General features: G+C 40.1%; 1 protein-coding gene across 17 annotated transcripts in view; it reads left to right on the top strand.

The window, feature by feature from the left end:
• The window catches only part of LOC133379763 (cholesterol transporter ABCA5-like), a 108,457-nt gene that overhangs the window by 24,099 nt on the left and 64,573 nt on the right, over window positions 1-19,785 (top strand). For 16 of the 17 annotated variants that reach the window (XR_009761256.1, XM_061615656.1, XM_061615657.1 and 13 more), the window contains 7 exons: window positions 125-329; window positions 1,516-1,677; window positions 2,125-2,222; window positions 3,322-3,551; window positions 13,193-13,334; window positions 14,925-15,113; window positions 18,456-18,603. Coding sequence is in view for 16 of the 17 variants with exons in the window: in XM_061615656.1 (XP_061471640.1) it covers window positions 125-329; window positions 1,516-1,677; window positions 2,125-2,222; window positions 3,322-3,551; window positions 13,193-13,334; window positions 14,925-15,113; window positions 18,456-18,603 (1,174 nt within the window). In the remaining variant the exon portion in view is untranslated. Of the gene's footprint in view, window positions 1-124; window positions 330-1,515; window positions 1,678-2,124; window positions 2,223-3,321; window positions 3,552-13,192; window positions 13,335-14,924; window positions 15,114-18,455; window positions 18,604-19,785 lie in introns of those variants that run through there. The other variant, XM_061615659.1, reaches the window with a different exon arrangement.

Raw genomic sequence — 19,785 nt, 5'->3', positions numbered from 1 at the left:
CAGTCCTTTTCATTATGCATGTTTAAGCCCATTGCCATCCACAGGGTTAGGTATGGGAATGAAGCCTTTGACAGCTACTTTTACTTACTGTTACCCATTTAACTTATTCATTTCATTTGTGCAGGAAGTCCTACTTCCACTTTTCTTTTTATTTTGGCTAATATTAATGAGCATGATGTATCCAAACAAGAAATATGATGAGGTGCCTGATTCTGATCTTTATTCTGTGGATCACTCCAGCATCTCTGAGTATATTGTTGGCTACACACCAGCAAACGATGAGACAAGAAAAATCATGCACAAAATGTCTGCAGAATACTTTACAGAAGGTATTGTGAGCTTTCATTCTATTCTGTTGTTCCATAAATGTTGTTCTGCCTTTTCCCCCCTTGCTTGTACTTGGAAGATACAGTCATCAGAATGACTGATCAAGTGTGTTCTCTGCATGGAGAAGTATTTCTCTTGTGTAAAGGCTACATTCTTAAAGCCATTGAGTTGTATCCAAAGCAGCGTCAGCAGAGTTCTGCTGGCTCAGTAGCACTTCTGTTTCCTCTCCCTGTCCTGCGTCCTCTCCAAATCTTCTTCAAAGGGTCCCCCAACCCTCCAGAACTGATATTGAGGGTGCGTGGGGGGGGGTTGCAGGGGAGAGGAGGGAAAAGTTATGCTAGTGCAAGTCTTGTAGTAACAGAACAGGAGCACTGGATAACTCTTTGACTTTCCCCCCACATTTTTATCATACTATGTTGTCATACTATCTGCATCCCCCTTGCATCCTGCCTAGCAACAGGTGTAGTTAGAGGAAAGTTTCTTTCTTACTAGAACCTAACCTCCCACACTATGCCTTTCTCGGTTAGAGTTGTTACAAGCTCTTTCCCACCATTCAGCTTGCCTCTGATATTAGAAGAAAGGTTTAGAATCATGAAAGAATACAGAAAGAATACAGCTTCCTGTGTCACTACCTTAGTGAATGAATAAGCCACATACCATTCATAGCTTCCAGGAACAAAGAACACATATTCATGATTTGTCTTTCTCTTATTGGAACAATTGAATGAATATCCCTTCAACTACACTGGCATCCTGAATCTGGCAAGCAGGATTAAATTGACATGCCCCTATGCCTTGTGTTACTTGGGAGTGAAGGATTTGGGTTGTGCCTTGATATTGCCAGTTTAGTCATTGCTTGAGTGGGAAACACTTGCACTTCCATAAGCTCTAATGTATAGAACTGAGCTGCCAAAAAAAGGGCACTTCTCTATTTTGCCAATATATGGTAGCTGTGTTTATTTACAGAATATGATACTTCCGACAGGGGTTTACAATTTTAACTTGGCTGTGCATTGCTATGAATAACTTTAGGGGTTCCCATCCATCCTGAAAAACTAGACCTGACCTATCCTATCCCATCCAGCATATATTTGTAAATAGGCTAATAAATAAGGCAGCAGCTATTGCACTTCTGTTGGCCTAGATGTTGAGATGAGAGAAATTGGGAGACATTTTTATCTTTTGTAGGAATAATTACAGAAGAATTCCTAAGTGAACATGAAATGCAAGAGGCTAGTCTTCGCAACCCTCAAAATTTTGTGGGTGTAATATTCAAGGATTCTGTATCCTATCATCTCAGGTTTCCGCCTGCAAAGGTTCCAGTATCTGCAATTTATGTGGAATCAAGAGGTAATTATGTATGTATGTATGTATGCTCTTTACTGTATTACAGCTTCAGTCAAGGAAGTGACTTGTAATATCAGTTTTTAAAATAGTCAGTGGGTTTGGGTAGCATGTCTGCTGCTCAATTTTTGCTGATGAATTTTCTTTGTGATTTTATTGAGTGTACTTTTATGAAGCTGGAGTGTTTAGGTAGAAGGACACATTAAATAAGACACACACTCCCATACTGTTTAATGGTGTCTGTGCACTAGACTCCAGTTCCTCTAGCATTGAATTGTTGGGCAATCTATCCATGCCAGCCTGTCAACTAGTTTAGTGGTGATGAAATGAATTAATAGGGTTTTGGGCATCAGAATTTATAGTGCAGAAACCAAATGATAGCTTTAGCGCTTTTGAACAAATAACAAAGGAAATCAGTTTAGGTTTTTCTTCTTATAATTTGTTTTTCCACAGCTAGTTGTCCAAACCCTTCAAAGACATGTGAAGCTGAGGCATACTGGCGCTATGGATTCACTGCTCTACAGATCAGCATTGATGCAGCAATTATACAGGTAAATGTAAATAATCAGAATGCAAAAATGCTTGAACCATTATTGTTTGCAGTAGCGATCAGCAGGGTGCAGCACAAGCAAGGCTGTGTTGCTGACATGGCTTCCCAATGCCACACATTGCTGCCAGGTACTTAGAGGGGAAAGAGCAAGGCAGCAGAAAACTAGGTGCGGTGCAGGTTCAGTGGTGGAGCCAATCTGATGCTCTTGTTGTTGTCCTGCACCATACCAAACTCCCCACTGCCTTCACCCTTCTGCAACTTTGCTCTTCCCACTCTTGGTAACTGGCAATAACATGTGGTGTTGGGAAGCGAGGCCAGTAATACAGCCCTGCATGCTACTCATTGTTTGGTAAAAGTATTAAAAGGCACTATGCTTTCTTCTCTGTATCGTAAGACATTTCACATAATCGAGTGCTTTTGTCCAAATTAGCGTCAGTGACAGTTGCCTTCATTATGACATATAATTAAGTATTCCATAAGGATATTAATGCCAACTGTACACTAGATATCATAATGTCATATACATGAATAACGCCATATACATTCACACATGCAGAGAATGTTCACTGTAGTGTTGCAGGTATATGCTCAGAAAACACAGTGCAATCCTCAGAAGTAAGTTCTACTGAGTTCAGCGGGACTCCCAAGTAGCTTATTATGTTTCTTTCCAAGTCTAATTCAAAGTGCAGTTGACATTTAAAGACCTTAAGGCTTGGGACCACGTTACCTGAAGGATCACCTCCTCCCCTATGTATCTACCCAGACCCTGAGATAACCTTCAGAGGCCCTTATCTGGGTGCCCATACAAAGTGAGATGTAATGCCTTTTCAGTGGTGGCACTCCAGCTATGGAATACACTCCCCAGAGAGACTTGTCTGGTGCCTACATTGGGGTCATTTCAGCACCAAGACTTTTTATTTTCACTGTCATTTTGAGATTTGTTTTACTTTTTTCAGTTCTGTTTCAGTTAGTTGGATTAAGAATATAAACTAGATAAAGCACACATATTGTTATGTTTGTGTTTCTGAATTTGGAATTAAATTTTACTTAATAGCAGCTGCATGAAAACCAATTTTAACATTCCCTTCCTTTCTTCTTAGCTGAAGACTAATCAGTCAGTTTTGGAAGACCTGAAACTAACAAATGCTGTCATGATGGGAGAGTCTGCCGTTATGGAAATAGATAATTTTCCTCGTGCAATCATTTTAATTTACTTAGTAATTGCCTTTTCACCCTTTGGTTATTATTTGGCAATCCATATTGTGGCAGAAAAGGAGAAGAAATTGAAAGAATTTTTAATGATAATGGGTCTTCATGACACTGCTTTTTGGTATGTATGTGGATTAGTTCTTTGATGTTAAGCAAACAGAATGGATTTTGTCTTATTATATGACTTCACATATGTTATTCTTGGAGAAGAAGTATGAAACGTTTTGGTCTTAACTTAGTGACTTGGTTTGTCCATAATGTTAAGCCACACCATGACTTAGTGTGGGGCTCCTGGAGACAAGATCAGTACCACTTTGCCGATCCTGCTACTGTGAGATAAGCCATGGTTTGGTTTAGCGTGTTGTCCAAACCTGAGCTTGTTGTGCCTCCAGAGAAACCATGAGCTTGCAACCAAGGTTTGTTCTTGGTTTACAGCACACGATTTGTCTAAAGGAGGCAAACTTCAAGCCTGGGTTTGAACAACACACTAAGCCAAACCACAGCTTCACTCACAGCAGCAGCTGGACCAGAGGAGAAGCAAAGCATACAGTAGGGCCCCGCTTATACTGTAGGTTAGGGACCAGACCCCCGCCGTAAAGCGAAAATTGCCATAAAGCGGAACATCGATCAGCTGTAGTGCGGGGAGCTCCAGCTGGCTTGGCCCCTGAAGCTCCCCCCGCAAGAGCTGATTGATGTTCCTTCCCCCCCTTGCCCGGTCGCCTTCCCCCTGCCTGTTCTCTCGCTCTCCACCGCCTCCCTCGCTCATCCCCCCTTGCCCGCTTGCCCTCCCCCCGCCTGTTCGCTCACTCTCCGCTGCCTCCCTCGCTCATCCCACCTTGCCCACTCGCCTTCCCCCCTGCCTGTTCGCTCGCTCTCCGCTGCCTCCCTTGCTCATCCCCCCTTGCCCACTCGCCTTCCCCCCTGCCTGTTCGCTCGCTCTCCGCTGCCTCCCTCGCTCATCCCCCCTTGCCAGCTCGCCTTCCCCCCTGCCTGTTCTCTCACTCTCCGCCGGCTCCCTCACTGTAAAATGGCACCCGGGCGTTGGGCGCCATCAATTGTGTCATACTGCAAAATCGCTGCAAAAATGGAACAAGTGCCGAACATATGGGACAGGGACACAATTCAAAACCGCGTCATTAGCGAAGCGCCGAGAAGCGAAGCGCCGTAAAGCGGGGCCCTAGTGTACACAGTTTCCTCTCCAGGATCCTGGACACTGACATATTCATACTAAGCCATCATTTGGTTTAGCATGATGTGCAAACGGAGCCATTCTTAAGGTAATGCACTACATTCTTAGTGCAAAAATTTTGTGCTACTCATAACTCCCCAGTATTTTTGAAAACTAAATAGGTAGGACTCTCTGTTGACAGTAGATACTGAAAATTGAGCTATTTGCTCCTGGTTTTGAAAATATCATCAAAGTGCTTTGCAATCTATGGCCAGAATTGGATTAGTCTGTCATGAATGTGTATGTGTACTAATTACAATAGCAAATACAGCAGGACTCCACTCATATGGCAGGTTAGGTTCCAGACCCCCGCCGAAAAGCGAAAACCGCCGAAAAGCGGATCAGCTGTAGCGCGGGGGTCTAGACCTAACCTACTGATCGCATCAGAAGAGAAGATCAGCTGTAGCGTGCTACAGCTGATCTTCCCCTCCTCTGGCGAGATCAGCTGGAGCACGGGGAGCTCCAGCCCCCCCTCCAGCTGATCACCCTGCTGGCGCCATATTAGCAGAACGCCGAGAAGCGGGGCCCTACTGTATATTATAAAGTTTTGCATGGCTAGTAGAGATGGTCATTGAAGTATTCAAAGTCTTCATGTTTCTTGCTAAACCATAAGTCCTTTCTTAAACTCTGAACTCTCTGACTTTCTTGATGTATTTGATCTGTTCCCTCTGGGCTGTTAGCAGCCACTGTGCCTGTCATTGGCCAGGGTGCTGAGTGCTCTCAAAGATTGCTGAGATCAATTTAGCGGTAGTGAAAATAGGCTCTGAATACAAGGGGAAACTTAGGGGATTTTTAAAAATGTTTCATGGGTAGCAGCTTCCAAATAGTAGGGCACTGCAGGTTTTTTCCTACTTTTATAAACTTTAACTGAAGATGACAGTTTCTCTTGGTCTTTCCATTCTGGGAATTCCAAGTGACATCACACAAAATAACTATTGGCAACAACTCCCATTCCCTTGGGGAAGCCACCCAACTCTGAAGTGGAAAGGAAGAATTACAGAATTTCAGTGTTCTGATCCTCCACAAAGGAAACTATTCATCCCAGATTATGTCTGTTTTTGACCACCACCATAACCAAGCCCATTCACCTCACTTTCACACACCAATCCAAATGGGCCTCTGTGGTAGCTTATATACCATGTACCTTCCCCATTGCTACTAATGACGGGTAGGGACAGAGTCCTTATAAGCATTTCTCCTTGTCCTTCCATAGACTAAGACTCAAATGGCCTGGCAGATCTTCGAGCCCAGCTTCTCCCAAAGCTGCTCTTGTTTTTTCTCATGTTACCATAATTCCTCTAGAGAGGAACACCACTACAGAGTCAGAAACAAGGATCCTATAGGAAATCTTCCCATCAATAGCTCCCATCGTTTAACTTGAGATGGATTCTGAGAGGCCTTGCAAAGTTTCCCCAGGCCAGGATCTTGGACCTTATTTCTGAAGGAAAGAAACACTTAGATTGTACCCCATTGTAGTCCTGGTTTCTAGTTCTGACCATTCTTATTTCTCTGCTGTGGAGAGGTCTGGAAGGGGAATATTTTTCCCTTTCAGTGTAGTCTTCCTTGTTTTGAACCGAAGGACAGGTACATTGATAGACTTTCTGTGACAGCCATTTTGAAAGTTTTTGGTTTATTATGTACATTAGAACCTTTTAGATTAATGTTAATGAACTCATTTCTATATCTGTGCTACAATGTGCTCCATTCATTTGAGATTCACATGATGGCTCATTTGGAGGCTATTATTTTGTGCAGCATTGAATAACATGTACTACATTTGGCTTTGGCTTGTTGTTCTTCATGGTCTCTGTGGAGTATCACAATTTAGTTCTGTACCTATGCAGAGCAAGTTCAGAGATTTCCTAGAACTGCTCCTTCCTTTGGATTAGGAGGTGAACTGAGGACAAGCACCTTTACTTTCGGTTCTTTTCTGGCCATTGTGACAGCAACATCATTGAGAACTTTATCTGTCAGTTCCCTTACAGAGTTTCTTACAACACAGTCCTATACATGTTCACTCAGTTGTAAGTCCCACTGTATTCATTGGAGCTTACTCACCAGTAAATGTGCATAGCGACTGCAATCCAAGTTTCTAACTTTCGAGTCAGGGAGTGGTTTATTTTCTTTCTTTCTTAGTGTTCATCTAGGTATAATCCTTTAGTTGTGTTGACCTTCTCTTTGCATTGTTTGCATGTTTGTGGCACTGTGCATTATTTGTTAAAAGTGTTGTATCTGTGATGGTATGCTCTTTACACCAGATATAAAATAACCTTGTTCCAAACTGCTTAGGGCAGCGGTTCCCAAACTTGTTTTTCCCATGGACCACTCAAAAATTGCCGAGAGTCTTGCTGGACCACTTAATGATTTTCTCCCAGTTTTCATAATTGTAACTGTAATTCCATAGAATTCAAATTGTAATATAGTAAAATAAGAAATAAAAGAAGCAAAAAAAGGACAATTAAAAATCAATATGAATATTCAGTGCAATGGATGTGCCATCTCCCACCTTCAGCACAGATCCGCAGACCACAAAGCCACAGAACACCTGAATGAGGCTCGTGGACCATTGATGGTCCGTGGACCACAGTTTGGGAACCCCTGGCTTAGGGCCTCTTAGCTAATAACCAGCATCTTGAATTGGGCCTGGAAATGAACTGTAAGTTAAACAAAACCAGCGTCACGTGAGCTGAAAAGTGGACACTAGAAATTTTGTAGTTGTAAAGAACTCCCGGGGCCAACAGCCAATCCAGAGCAATTGGTCCCGGCCAGGCACGTGTGCCTCCCTTACCAGGGCTGAGTTAAGCCAAATGCCAACCCTATAAGGTAGGCAGATTGCCACCACCTCTTAACCTGGTCTCCCAGTTTGGGTCTAGGGAAACCCAAAATGCCAGAAAAATAGACCTGTCAGAAATTCCAAATGACAAAAGCAAACTGCACTCCTTGTTCTGGAGACTCAAGCCAGAGTCCCAGTTTTACAGTAGCTTGGGCTTCCTGGCCAAGGTGCTGGATTCAGTGCTAAAGTTCCCCCTGCAATGAACACACACTGGAAATAGATGAGGTGGCTTTATTAAAATAAGAATAAGTGCAAAACATTGCAGCATAAAAGTTCCTTAAACCAAACACCCAGAAGTTTAGGTATAATAATCAAAATACAGAGAGTTCAAATCACAAGCTAAAATAACAAAGTCTGCCTAACCTAGCTTAATACACACATAGGAAGACAGGCAAATTGACCCCATAGTTTCACCTCTCCCCAAAGATGTGCGTCTTGGATAGCATCAGGCAAGATGGGGCATTTTGCAAAAGCACCAGATCACGTTTGTAGAAAAGAAGCCCAGCAACAGCTAGAATTTAGTTAGCCAGTCAGGCGGCTTGCTTATGATGGAATATTTCAGGGTTTTTGCACCATAATGGATGAGCAGTTTCTCAGGCCGGTGGCCTTGAGGTACCAGACTCAAGGCTGATAACACAGGTGTATTCACTCTGCCACCTATTAACTCCATTCAGCTTTGAGAGCTTGCTGTTTCTCAGCACTGAGCTTTGGGTTTTAATCCAAACAAGATGCTTTCCCACAATGCATTGCCAAAGAGCCATTTGATCAAACCAGTCTTCTTTACAATAGTAGCTGTAGTTTTTGAACACTTTTCAAGGTTAGCCCCCATGTATTATTATTATTATTATTATTATTATTATTATTATTATTATTATTAAATTTATTTATACCCCGCCTTTTGGCCAAAGGCCCTCAAAGCAACTTACAAAGAAAAATAAACACAAGTATAAAAATACATCAATGTAGAATGTGTTACAGTAATCTAGTATGGGTGCGGCCAAGGAATGTGTAGCATCAGTGATACCAGCCAAAGCTGAACAAGAGCACTTCTGGTTACAGCAGGTATCTGAGCATCCAGGAGGAACATAACATTGAATTCCATATGTTTCCACTTCATTAACCCTTCTGGCACACTCATCCCACTCTGCATTATTATTTTTTTACAATAATTTTTATTCAAATTTTCATAAAACAAACAAAACAAAATCATAAAACATTCAAAGACAAAAAACAAAACAAAACAAAAATGATTAAACAAAAAAATAAAATGTTGACTTCCCATTTGTCGCAGATCAGTTATAGGTCTACAATATATAACAATCCTGTCTCTTAAATTATATTATAAAATCACTTTCCTCCAGTAGTTATCTTAATTAATCATCAAATCTCATAAACATTACTTTATTCTTTCCACAAAAAGTCAAAGAGAGGTTTCAACTCTTTAAGAAATATATCTGTCAATTTTTCTCCAAATAAACATGTCGATTAATCCATCTCGTTAATAATAATAATAATCTTATTGTCATAACCATAGTCCAAATAAACATATCGATTAATCCATCTCATCAAAATCTGTTAGGTCCAATAATTTCAATAGCCATTATTCCATTATCCATATTAATTCCATCTTCCATCTTCAAAAGTCCTGTTAAGTCCAGTAATTTCAGTGTCCAATCTTCCATTATCAGTATTCCATAATAATATTGCTGTCATAGCCATAGTCATATAATAAGAGTCTGATGGGAATTTCCTCTATCCCAAATATTTTCTTGCCATCGATTCTGAATAAGTTGCTGAAATATTGTTGTAAAGTCATATCTGTGTTCTTCTTTTTTACAAAATGCACTGGCTCATCTCTTGAGAGTTTTTCCATTGTCACAAGGCTGCAGTTAATTCCATAGATTTTCTCTATATCAAGCTCCATCACGTCATTCCAGTCCAGAAAATTATCCAAGCCATTGATAACTTTATCTCTAATATCTTCATTAATTTCTTCAGAGATAACGTTAAATTCCAAACAGTAGATTTTATTTCTAATATCCATAAACTCCAGATCTTTTTCCAATTCCACATTTGTTCCAATCTCCAGGGCTTGTATCTTCCCTTTATTTTTTCTTTTCTCATCTCTGATCTCATTCTCCTCTCTCACAGGATCCCCTATTTCTTTAAGCTCCTGCGTCATTTTGCTCAGTTCAATTTTCAGCTCCTTACTGCCCTGTCGCAGGGTTTGTTTCGTTATCTCAATCTCATCCATTATTTTCTGAAACATAATTACTTCCAGATTCTCAGCCACTTTCTTGATTGCCATTTTTAAAACCACGAAAACAAAACAAAACAAAAATAAAGAAGAACCACTTCTTATTTCAGCAACAATTGGGTTAATATTCCAGGCTTGATGACATCACAGTATAAACAGAGCAGCCTGCCTTATCTCTCTATGTTCAAGAATACAAAACAAATTTAGTTCCCAGCATCAAAACAGTTAGTGGCGTCGTGAAGAAGCAGATTCGTCAAAATAAAATAGACCAAAAAGAGAATAGTCCCAGACAATATAATGTTCCAAAGTTCATATTTTTTATTTTTTTCTCCTCCGAATAGAAATCCCTCTTCTGTTTATATCTTTAGAATGCACTTCCAGGACAGCTTTTTGCAATAGAAGCAGAGATAAGCTGTTAATTTCGTGAATAACAGAGAAGAGTTATAACTCACCCAGAAGTTCTTTAAAGCTGATTCATTTGACAAATCTCTTTTTGCTGCAACAATTTAAACCAAGTAAAAAAAAACGATAGAAAGAAGGGTGCTTGCCTGTTAGTCCGTTTTCTCTTTGAAGAAAAGATAAACGTGTCGCATTAATCAGATAGAGCTTGTTCGGAAGTCCGTCCGGCATTGCTGGCTGGACCTTTTCTCATAAATTAATGAAATCCAGTCCTCCCAACAAAAGCAGGCTTTTGAGGTTGATCTCTACGTTTCTCCCTGCCCGGGAGAAATTTCATCAGTCAAAAAAAAAAAATGTTCTGACTGATTTATATCTGAAAAAGCTTCTTCTGAGGCGGGAGCCCGTCTCAAAAGCAGGCACAAGCGAAGTCACCCTTCCCGGAAGTCCCTCCACTCTGCATTATTTGAAATTTGCAACCAAAGGAATTGTGTACTTTGTCCTTGAGAGGGAGTACAATGCTGTCCACCATGAATTTTACATCCACCCCAGATACTCTTATTTTGTATATTTATTTATCTCTATTTTAAAACATTTAAGTGGTGCTTTTCTGGGCAAAGCTCATATAAAGCTGCTTAAAACTCTAAAAACTAAAAGTATAAAAACAATATTAATAAAACCAAGAATATAACAGAATTCACAAGAATAAAAGCAGTCATAAAAATGCCAGTAATGTCATAATATTCCAGCCTCCAATATGAGAGATCGGCTTTCCTGTTGACCGACAGTACTTATGTCTTGTCCAGATCAAACTCTAGTTTGGTTCCCTGCATTCAAACCATCACTGCATCCAGACAATGATGACAGAACCTCCGCAGCCTCTTTGGCTTTAGATGGAAAGGAAAAATAGAGCTGGGTGTCAAATCTCTGGTCAACCTTTCTGTGTGACTTGTGTAGATATCAAATAGCATAGGAGTCGAAATGGAACCCAAGAGGAAGCTCATAGGCCAGTCACCAAAGAGTTGAATGCTGGACTACCAACCTCACCTTCTGGGAACGCCTCACCAAATAGATTGAAGACACTGGAAAACGCTGTCTGCAAGCCCCATCTTAGCCAGACTGCATAGAAGGGTGCAATGGTCATCAATGGCATGAAAAGCCACTGAAAGGTCCAACTAAAAGGGACATAATTACTTACCTGTCTAGTATCTAGCATAGATAGTTGAGCAAGGCAGTTTCAGCCCCAAACCTTGTTTGAACCCAGATTGGATCCATTTAGTGCCTGAATTGATGATGTAATCAAAAGATAGGAAGCTGTGAAGATATTTGATTGTGTTTAGATTTTGTACATTTATCTATTTATTTTTGTGGTTGTTTTATTGTTTGCTGCCCTTGGCTCCTTTGGCAGGAAGGGCAGGATGTAAACTGAATATATAACAATAACACTTTGAAGAGTCTCCAAAGACTTTTCAACCTGCATAATCCAAACAGTGGTAGAGGCCCTCAATCTGCAAGGCTGATAAATAACATTATCTCATAAGACATCTGGGAAATGTCTGACCTACTTCTCCTGCCAATGGTGTTATAAATCAGCCACTTCTGGGTAGCCCTGCACAGAAGACCCCTCCATTATTTACAACTGTTTTTTCACAGTGTGGCTTTTCTATTGGATTTTCACTATTTGGTAAGATTACAGCATTGAATTCCACATGCTTCCACTTCATAAACCCTTCTGGAGCACCCATCCCACTCTGTTATCTGACGTTTGCAACCATTTACAAAAGGAAGCCATCCTCACAAATCAACATCTCTGCAGTTTTTACTCCGAGTAGTCAGTGATGTGGGATTTCCAGAAAATTCTGAATTGGATTTTCTTCCTATTAGGAACGTGGGTTATTTGCATATGGTAATTTGTGTCAGAAAATTTTCAATTTGCATTGGAAAAAAATTATGATGCCCTAGAGCAGGGATGGCTAACCTGTGGGCCCTCTAGATGTTGTTGGACTGTAGCTCTCATCCCTGACCATTGGCCATGGTGGCTGGGTGGATGGGAGTTGGAGTCCAACAATCGCTAGAGGGCCACAGATTAGCCACACCTATCCTAATGTTTATTTTACTTGTATTTAGTAAAGAAAGCCAAAATCTTTGAAACTGCCAAGCTTTCCTAATATTGTATTTGAAGTTGGTGTGCATTCATTCTTACTAATGAACTTATAAAATGGAAAATTTTCTGCACAAAAATAAAGTACTGGAAAATTTTCAATTTTGGAAAATGTTCCACCCTATATCACAGCTAATAGTTCGTGGTACCAAAGAAGGGCATTGGCTAAATGTCCATGATATAACCTTTATCTGTCCCAAGACATTTTGCATAGTCTCTCTGGTTAACATTCTCCCTTTCCTCAGCAATTATATCTGGCTTTATTTTTATGGAATACAAGGGGCCATAACAGCATTGATTCCTGCACTTTGCCACTTTAAACAGTTGTCACCGGTGTAGAGTTCTTCTGTTTGGACTCTCTAGCACTGAGAATCTTTTAAAAGTACACTGCAGTCATAGCCACATTCCTGCACTGCAGAGGTGTCTCCTTCTTCCCTGTATAACATCAGATGGAGGACTTTGGGACTTTGGAAAAGTTCAGGCAGGTCAGGCTTCTCTTGGATTTGCTTGGTTTCTGTGCAATTGGGGGACTGCACAGAGATCACAAAGAAATAAAAACAGCTTGTTTATGTGTAATTAGTGTTCTTCAAGTGGTCATTTGTGTAGTATCACAGATTCACATCCTTCCCTTCTTGCTGTTGCTGGTGCCTTTTTTTATAGTGAGAGGGTAGTCGCCTCTCAGAGCATGCCTCTATCCAAGGGGAGAGACAGAAATCCAGTTCCTCAACTACAACTCTAGAAAGTTCTAAACTTGCTCTTCTCAGGTACAGAAACCATGTTTGAGACTGCACAGTTGACCATTCAAAGGACTACAGAAAGTAATCTATCTGTAGTTGTACTGATGACTTTGAATTCATGAACTTTCATTGTGTTTTTCCTTTTTCTAGGCTTTCTTGGGTCCTACTGTATACCAGTCTGATATTTGTCATGTCCTTTCTCATGTCGGTCATTGCAACATTCTCTTCGCTCTTTCCCAAAAGTAGCAGCTTTGTGATATTTCTTCTTTTTTTCCTATATGGAATATCCTCCGTAAGTGTGTGTATATATATGTGTGTGTGTGTGTGCACTCATTGTCAGTATAATGAGAGTACTGTGTTTTAGAGTCCTTGCTGTTGGCATACTTAAACAATTTGTTTTTGATGTGTTTTTCTTTGCTATGAATGGTGGTAGGCACCTTACCCCTAGCACATAAGAGGTCCCAAATAGTTACATTTGCTTATACATTTTGGCAGACATTATTTCTCATTTTCTGTTGAATGTATTCAAATGGCTAAAAACCACAAAACACCTCCCCCTCCCCAATATTAGATTTAACTGCATTATTTATCCACTGTCATCCTTTTTCAAATGCTTTTAAAGATTTCTTAATTGTTCAGTGGCAAGGGCACAGTTAATCTTGGCAAATTACCACTGATTTTAATGGAACCAGATTATTCTATTAGTTCCTTTATGTTTTAAGTCTTCTGATCTCTAGCATTTAATGCTTTCTGATGCTTGCAGAGATCTAATTATATCAGTGGTGGGCAGCAGTATGTACTCTGTGGGTATTGAATGACATTCCAGTTATTCTAATGACATGAAGATACTATATGTAACTAAGCAGTAGCATTCAAGCCATTTATAGGGTTCTGATCTGATTTTCTGTTCTGGGTGTGTTGTCCATCCTTGGCATGGAACTATTTGCACCACTGTAGAATCACTCTACACATCAGTGAACCTGATTGTGTAAAATCTCATTTGGGGTAAAAACTACAAAAATGATGTAATGACCTAACTTGTATCTTGTCATTATTTATTTCTGAACATGTAATCATAATTGGAAGAAGTTATTTTCAAATTCTACTTGTTGTTGATTGTTGCCAGATTTTATTTTTTTCATCATGTCATGAAAATATACTGTGTTCCCTATTACTTTCTATTCCCACTCTGGTCTCATGGTCAAAATGAGATAATGAATGTTACATTGATTGTGTATGCACACAGTGCTAAACTATAGTTCACTGCTATGTGCATGAGCAGAAAGAAGTCCACTCAAAGTCCTGGCTTCATCCACTCCCCTCTCCTCTTCCTGTGGGGCTGGGAGGAGGATTGCCAGAGTTAGCTTCACTTTCCACAATTCCTGTGAACCAGGTATCCTGGTTTACAGTTTAAAAACAGCCAACTTCAACCCATGGGCTATGAAGGTGGCTTGTTTAACTAACCATTGCTTATTTTAAACCATGATTACCATTTCACATGTCATGACAAGCCAGGAATTGTAGAATGAAACAAACTTGGGTGAAGTTGTCCTCTTGGATGCATAGAAGAAGAAGCATGTGATCCCAAGTTTTCATGTTGGCTCCTGTCACTCCATGCCCATAGTGCTAAATTATGGTTTAATGTTATATGCAAATGCAGCCAATGTATCAAAGGATATAGCACTCTTAAGAAAAAGTTCTGTTTGTGATAAACCCAGTTGAATTCTTGCATCAGGTATGTTATATTGTCTGTAATGGGTTTTAATAGAGCAATACATTGTGATGGTTGCAAAAGTAAAAAAAGCATTTGTCTACATAAATTATAATGTCAGTATTTTAAATCAAGGTTTCCTGTGCACTGAAATATTCTATTTCTGTTTAGGTTTTCTTTGCATTTATGCTGACTCCTCTTTTCAAAAAATCAAAACATATTGGCACAGTTGAATTTTTGACAACTCTGGCTTTTGGTTTTGTGGGCCTGACGATTGTTCTGTTGGAGGATTTTCCAAAGTCATTTGTGTGGTTTCTAAGCCCTCTGTGTCAGTGCACATTTTTAGTTGGTGTTGCACAGGTTAGTAAAATACCTTATGTACTTGTTACCAGAGCTTGGAAAAGTTACTTTTTTAAACCACAACTCCCATCAGCCCCAGCGAGCATAGCCACTGGATTGGGCTGATGGGAATTGTAGTTCAAAAAAGTAACTTTTCCAAGCTCTGCTTGTTACTGGTATGCAGATTCGTTTGAATTGTAACTACACTGTAGTTAAAATACCAGATATGACAATTAAAAACTTCACCTCCGCATAAAGGTATGTGACAAGCAGTTGCCATGCCTTAAACTTGCAGTAAACATGTTAATTGTTTATTATTCATAGTTTTTCTCATCAGCTAAAATTAACAGATAGCTATTTTGTGCATGTGTGGACTAGAGCCACAATATATATTGATATATTGTTAGCCTTCAAAGACTTAAGTGTGTTATAGCTGAAACAACAAACACAGATATCCCTCTGAAAGGAGATTTCTACTGTGAACATTTGTACCAAGTGTACTGTATTACGACCATGAAAATGTGATTAAGGTTTCTCCATGACAAATCAGTCATTAGGTTTATATCAGGGTCTGGGAACCTTTCTCCTGCCAGGGTCTGCATTACCTCAGTTGAAACCTGCTGGGGTGAGTAGGACCAGAGCAAGTGAGTGGGGCATATGCACACACTTTTCCATATTCACACATGCTTCCATCTGCAAAACAAGCAGATCTCTCCTCTCATCTTCCTTCTCTTACTCAAAACTAAGAAGAGCAAGGACTTCCGGGAAGGGTGACTTAGCCTGTGCCTGCTTTTGAGACGGGCTCCTGCCTCAAAAGAAGCTTATTCAGATATATCAGTCAGTTTTTTCTTTTTTTTTTGACTGATTAAACTTCTCCCGGGTAGGGAGAAACGAAGAGATTAACCTCAAAGCCTATTTTTGTTGGGACGACCAGATCTCATTAATTTATGGGACGAGGTCCAGCCGACGAAGGTGGGACGGATTTTCAACAGCAAGCTCTATCTGTTAAAGCGAACGTTCATCTTATCTTCTAAGAGAGAACGCACTAACAGGCAAGCACCCTTCTTTCTATATTTTTCTTTTACTTGACTTAAATTGTTGCTGTTTAAAAGAGATTTGCCAGATTGATCAGTTTTTTGACATCTCACTGGGGAGCCATAACTTCTCTCTGCTACGCACTAATTAATAGCTTATCTCTGTTTTTGTTGCAAAAAGCTGTCCTGGATTTGCATTCTAAAGATATACACAGAAGAGGGATTTCTATTCCAGATTTTTATTTTGAAAAATATTATACTGTTTTGAGACTACTCTCTTTTTGGTCTATTTTATTTTGACGAATCTGTTTCTTGACGATTGCCATTAATTGTTTCGATCCTGGGAACTGCATTTTGTTTACTTAACTATTGGAGAGATAAGGCTGTCTGCTCTGTTTATACTGTGATGTCACCAAGTTTGGAGTATTAACCCAATTGTTGCTGAAATAAGAAGTGGTTTTCCTATATTTTTCTTTTAAAATGGCAATTAAGAAAGTGGCTGAAAATCTGGAAATAACTATGTTTCAGAAAATAATGGATGAGATTGAGATAACGAAAATTGAATTGAGTAAAATGAAGCAGGAGATTAAAGATATAAGGGTCCCTGTGAGAGAGGTGACCCTGGAAGGGGTCCCTGTGAGAGAGGAGACCCCGGAGATTGGAACAGGGGTCCCTGTGAGAGAGGAGACCCTGGAGACTGGAATAGGGGTCCCTGTGAGAGAGGAGATCCCGGAGATTGGAACCAACGTGGAACAGGAACAAGATTTGGAGTCTATGGACTTTAGAAATAAAATCTATTGTTTGGAACTCAATGTTATCTCTGAAGAAATGAATGAAGATTCTAGAGATAAAGTTATCAATGGCATGGATAATCTTCTGGACTGGAATGATGTGATGGAGCCCAATATAGAGAAAATCTATGGAATTAACTGCAGCCATGTGACAATGGAAAAACTTTTAAGAGATGACCCAGTGTATTTTGAAAAAAAGAACAGAGATATGATTTTACAGCAGTATTTCAGCAACCTATTCAGAATGGATGGCAAGAAAATATTTGGGATAGAGGTAATTCCCATCAGACTCTTACTATATGACTATGGCTTTGACAGCAAGATTATTATGGAATACTGATAATGGAAGATTGGATATTGAAATTACTGGACTTAACAAGACTACTGAAGATGGAAGATGGAAAATGGAACTAATAGAGATAATAGAACAATGGCTACTGAAATTATTGAACCTAACAGATTCTGAAGTGATGGATTAATTGAAATGTTTATTTTGACTATGGTTATGACAATAAGATTATCATAATTAGTAATGAGATGGATTAATCGATATGCTTATCTGGAAAAAAAAATTGATAGATATATTTCTTAAAGAATTGAAACCTCTCTTTGACTTTTTGTGGAAAGAATAAAGTAATGTTTATGAGATTTGATGATTAAGTAAGATAACTACTGGAGGAAAGTGATTTTATAATATGACTTAAGAGACAGGATTGTTATATATTATAGACTTATAACTGATTTGATCTTTGACAAATGGGAAGTCAATATTTTACTCTTTATTTTTTATTTTTGTTTTTTTTTTTCTTTTTTTCTTTTTGTTTAACTATTTTTGATTTTGTTTTTTGTCTTTGAATGTTTTATGATTTTGTCTTGTATGTTTTATGAAAATCTGAATAAAAATTATTGAAAAGAAAAAAAAAAAAACTAAGAAGAGCAAGAAGACACAGGCCGGCCGGCCTTCTTCGCAGTGTCTCTTGGTGAGGAAGCCGAGGGAATGGGAAAAACTGAAAAATTGCATTCCCTACTCCCTACTCCCAGCTTGCTCCAGAGGTCTTCCAGTTGCTCTCCTGTTGTATCATTGCTAGGAAGGTTACAGGGGCTATGGTTTGGTGATGGTGCTGAGCTCTGTATGAAGTGGTATCATGGACTGGAGGTTCATCACTTCTGGTACAGGGGCATTCATGCCAAATCAACAAACAAGGTTGCATTATAGTCATGGATTTTGTTAAAAGTTTGCAGTCATTGTATATGTTGAGATGTATCTACACCCAAACCTGTAGATCACTGTGGGACATTGCTATGTCCCTCGGAAAATGTGTTGCCATAGGATGAGATTTACTATACCTGCAACAGTAATTAACAGCTTACTTTGAAGCTCAGTGTCTTGTTCAAAAATGTAGTGTGTTGTGTGCTCTATTTCAAACTTACAGCTCTAACTGATGGTCAGTTAGAAAAGTTGCATTTTCTCCCTTAATAATATTTTAAATAAAGTAATTGTGTTCCATAGCATCTACAATTTTTATATTTGTTCACAGGTGATGCATCTAGAAGATTATGAAGAAGGAACTGCTTTCTCAAATTTAAGTCATGGTCCTTTTCCACTAGTTATTGCTCTTGCACTGTTGGCTCTTGACAGCATGCTTTATTTACTCCTAGCGGTTTATCTAGATCAGGTGATTCCAGGTATGATTGTGTCTAACAATATATATATTAAACACCATCCAGTGTTTGGTAAGGGATTAAGGTCTAACACAACATAAGTTGGTAGCATCATGTGGGACAAAACCCTGTAGGGTCAATGCCCACCTGTACAGGGGCTTCCCCATTCTGATAGTTAAGTAGGAAATTGATCAGCAGCATGCACAATGGGGTATCCCCATAGACACACAGACCATTCCTCTTCATAACACAGAATGAGCTAGCATACCATCCCTGGGTCTTGAGCCAGAGATGGCATTAGGAAAATAAGGCTTTATGTGTCACTAGTATTGTGCAAAGAAAAATCTCATGTGCTCCACAGACAACAAATGTGTATTCCCAGAGAATTGTCTGAAGGCATTTGACACAAATGTACTGCTAAAGGTAAGCTGGTGTGCCTAATAGGTTACCTGGATGTGATACTGCCTGGGGATTGCATAAGTCACTGAAAGCATATGGAAGAAAAAGTGCCAGTTAAGAAAAATGAACTTAATACATTTGTATTCTGCAATGAGAAATGTTGGGAAGGGTCACTCTCAGCTGTCCTGTGCCAGTGTCCTGCCCAGAGCAAAACTCACGAGACGGAGACGAGGATGGAATCAATTCCTGTTTTATTAAAGTAACATTGAAGGCAATACGTTTCATAGGCACACTATGCTAGCTCACTGCAATCTCTAACTAGGTTACATAAGTAAGCTCTGCAGCGTGTGAAGGAAGTTGAGTCAGCACCCCGGTCAGGGGGAGCAGGCAAGTAGGAAAGGTCTTCGCCCGTAATCTCTGACTGCTTCGAAGACCCTCCCTCTGACCGAAGCATTTCTCCTGGCATCTGGCGCGGGGCGAAAGGGAGTGTGCCTCCGCTGGCTCATCCGACAGTACAGCCTCGATAGGTGCCGACTTGGCTTCAGGCGGTGGGGAAATGCTTGACATGCCAAGGGGGGAGCTCAGGGGGGTGGAGTTGGTGCATACGCGCCAAGACATCCCCAAACGGCTCTATAGGGGCATCTGGAAGCTGAGTGCGGTCTTCTTTGGCGGGAGAACTGTCCGTGGGAACTGGCACAGTGTCAAACAACCCCCTTCCCACCTCGTCTTCAAAAGTCTCAGCACCCTCTGATTCTTCCCCTGGCCCTAGCAGCTGGCACTGACGCTCATCCAGCCCCCCTCCTTGAT

The sequence above is a fragment of the Rhineura floridana genome, chromosome 3, assembly GCF_030035675.1.
Source record: "Rhineura floridana isolate rRhiFlo1 chromosome 3, rRhiFlo1.hap2, whole genome shotgun sequence".
Classification (NCBI taxonomy): Eukaryota; Metazoa; Chordata; class Lepidosauria; order Squamata; family Rhineuridae; genus Rhineura; species Rhineura floridana.
Note: the sequence above shows the minus strand (reverse complement) of the source record. Positions and strands in the feature narration are given on the sequence as shown.